This window comes from Fusarium oxysporum, chromosome 3, assembly GCF_000149955.1.
Source record: "Fusarium oxysporum f. sp. lycopersici 4287 chromosome 3, whole genome shotgun sequence".
In the NCBI taxonomy this organism is placed as follows: domain Eukaryota; kingdom Fungi; phylum Ascomycota; class Sordariomycetes; order Hypocreales; family Nectriaceae; genus Fusarium; species Fusarium oxysporum.
The window spans coordinates 1014946-1018091 of record NC_030988.1 but is presented as its reverse complement, the minus strand read 5'-3'; the positions used below and the strand labels follow the sequence as shown (position 1 = coordinate 1018091).

The following is a 3146-nucleotide window of genomic DNA, read 5'->3' as shown; positions in this document are numbered from 1 at the left end:
GGCGTGCATCCCGCTCTGGTAGCCTTCTTGGCTTGTCTCTTTGCTTCACGACTCATGCTGAGGTCATCGTCTCTGGATGGTACCCAGATCATCTTGACTCTATTGTTTCCCTTTCTCAGTCGCTCGATGTGCTCGTAGATCTGACGGATGGAGGTCTGGCCTGATTGCTGTTGCGGTCGGGCAAGCTAAAATCTTATCGCAACGTGAGAGCCGTGGGGCCCGCACGCTGACAAAGGCTTTGCCTCAAATGATTTCCAGCCAGGTAACCCCTCGCAACGCGATGGAGCTCCACTTTAATTAGGCCGAGCTTCAAAACACAAAACATACGTTTGCGATGCAAATATCCACCCTTCGAAATTGATCCTCACCACGACACCAATCCCACATATCATGGATGGATCATTGAGTGTAGAAGAGTTGACAAGACTCCTACGAGATGCTGAGCAGCGCGCGAAGGAGGAGCGACAACGCGCCGAGGAAGCGGAGAGAGAACGACAGGAGGAGCGGCAACGCGCCGAAAGAGAACAGCAACGCGCCGAGGAAGCGGAGAGAGAACGACAGGAGGAGCGGCAACGCGCCGAGAGAGAACAGCAACGCGCCGAGAGGGAACAGCAACGTGCCGAAGCGTCAGAGGAACAAACACGACTCACGACACTTGACGAATACATTGCAGCTTGCCATGCTTCCGTTTTCTCTCGCTTCGCCATCGAAACAGACCCAAATCTGACTTCAAGGGGCTCCATCACCAATCCGCGTGACAAGTGGTGTCCTAAAAACCTCAGGCCATGGCCCGACTTCCTTGATCAACAGAAGCTCACCTTCGGTACACTCTACGATTCATTTCCTACCGAAACCCGCGTTTTCGAGAACCGAAACTTCCTGGCCGGCTTGGGGAACAGGATCTCTCAACGGCCGATAGCAGACGAGAAGACGCTCGAATATTTCCTACATAATAGCGTGGAGGATCCGGTTAGAGCCATCATACAACAGCTCAAACAGGTGGAAGAGGTCCGCAGGGCTTTCCAGATCGGAGATGGTGTCGTCTTTGAGAACCATCCCCATGCCCTCAGCGATGTCGCCGAAGAAGTCGTTGAGCGGGAGACCCCATCGACACCACCACCACCGCCGCCACCGCCACCGCCACCGCAGACGCCGGACCACCGAAGAGATCTCAACCAGCTGCGGCCGGATCAAATCTGCGTCTATCGATCCGACAACACCGAGTCTTCACGGCGCACCATGGTTTACGTTTCCGAGTATAAGCCGCCTCACAAGTTGACCGCTCCGCATCTTCGTCTCGGTCTCCGCGCGATGGACATCCACAAGGAAGTCGTGAACCGAAGGACGATTCCAACTTCTGTAGACCCTGACGCGCGTTTCCAGTACCACGCGGAGAAGCTGACGGCATCTGCCATCACGCAGACATATCATTACATGATAGAGAGTGGCCTTGAATATGGTCTTCTTACCACTGGCGAGGCCATCGTGTTTCTCAAAGTTGACTGGGACGAACCTGAGACTCTGTACTATCATCTAGCAGAGCCTGGTCCGGAGGTGTCGGCACATCCAAACAACGTCCATATATGCACGGCTGTCGGTCAATATCTGGCGTTCACCCTTATGGCTCTCGGTTTGCCTGGAGAACGACGGGGGAATAGGCAGGAGGAACGTCTACAAGCTATGAAGAACTTGAAGACGTGGGCTGAGGACTTCGAATCGACATTGCGCTCTATCCCGGAAAATGAACGATCGGCGTCATCAGACTACTCACCTGGCCATGAACCTACCACCTACAAGGATGTTGACCGGTCGCCGGCCTTGCCCCGCAAAGGACACGTCGAACTGCTGCGTGCCAGACTGGCGAGGGGTCGTTGACGAAGGGCGACAGGCAGGAACCATCTGATGACGAGTCGGCGCCCAGGCCACCGGACACGCCTACGCCAACCGGACGAAACACAAGACAAGGAACTAGACGGAGCCACCGACTAGCGTTACTGGCGTTACGGCCGCGCGGAGGAGGCGGCGAGCAGGGTCGGCAGTACTGTACGCAGAAATGTCTTCTCGGCATGGTCAAGGGTGGTTTTCTCGACCCAAAGTGCCCGAACGTGGCACTTCACTGCAAGAGCAGTGCTCCTGCCCGCGCACGTCATCCTGTCGACCACAAGGAGTGGCTTCGCCTACTCTGGATCCAGCTGAAACAGTCGCTCGACGACGGGATCAGGCCATTGGGGGAGGGTGGTGCGCGGGGTGTGCTTTTCCAAGTGACCCTACTTGTGCATGGCTACACATTTGTCAGCAAGGGCACGGTGCGGGCTTTCATCAAAGATCTCGAGCACGAGGCTGCTGTCTACGAGCGTCTCAAACCAATCCAGGGCGTCCACGTGCCTGTCTTCCTGGGTGCCATTGACCTTGGATCGATGAACAAGACTTACTACTATGACCACCGGGTCTACGTGGTGCACATGACATTTTTGTCCTGGGGAGGCTGCAGCATCGACAGAGCACAGAACATGGGCGACATGAACAAGTCACTCGAAGACGAGGCCATTCGGTCCTTGAGAGCCATGCATCGGGAGGGCGTGATCCATAAAGATGTGCGACTTGCAAACATGTTATTCAACCCTGAGACCAACGGGGTTATGGTGATCGACTTTGAACGGGCTTTGCTCCTCAAGCCGCCTCGGCGTCCGTTGGCGCAGCTGGTGCCGAACAAGCGAGCGTGGAAGTCGGAGACGATGGATGCCAAGAAGGTGACTGGTGATTCAAGCAAGCGAAGTCGGCCAAGTCAAGGCTTTTCAGAGGATATTTGGTTGGCAAAGACGGCGTTCTTAGAGTGGAATGCTGACCGATGGACATGAGTCGCGAGAGCGCCTTGCTAGCAAATCTACAGTCAATCACCCTACACTTCTATTTATAAATCGTCCTGTACCCTAAAACAACTCTCTCCTGTAAAACTTTTTCCTTGGCACCCGCTGTTAGCGCTCTGCTAGGGTAGAGAATTTTTGCAGGCTAAAATGGCAGCAAAAGCAGCTGTGGGGCTAACGGGACCCTAACAGCTGCCTGAAGAAAGGGATTCAGAGAGTTGACCTTTCTTCGCGACGAGTGTCTGCAACGACATTGAGCTTCGCGAGCTCTTGACATCGCCT

The 3146-nt window shown here is 54.9% G+C and overlaps 1 protein-coding gene across 1 annotated transcript; it reads left to right on the top strand.

Moving 5' to 3' along the window:
- Positions 1–230: 230 nt before the first annotated feature.
- Positions 231–2858, top strand: FOXG_12536 (uncharacterized protein; the record flags this gene model as incomplete). Its single annotated transcript, XM_018392350.1, has 2 exons — positions 231–1800; positions 1857–2858. Exons 1-2 carry the CDS (start codon positions 391–393, stop codon positions 2856–2858), a joined length of 2412 nt encoding a protein of 803 aa, XP_018251965.1. The 5' UTR covers positions 231–390.
- Between the last annotated feature and the right edge of the window lie 288 nt (positions 2859–3146).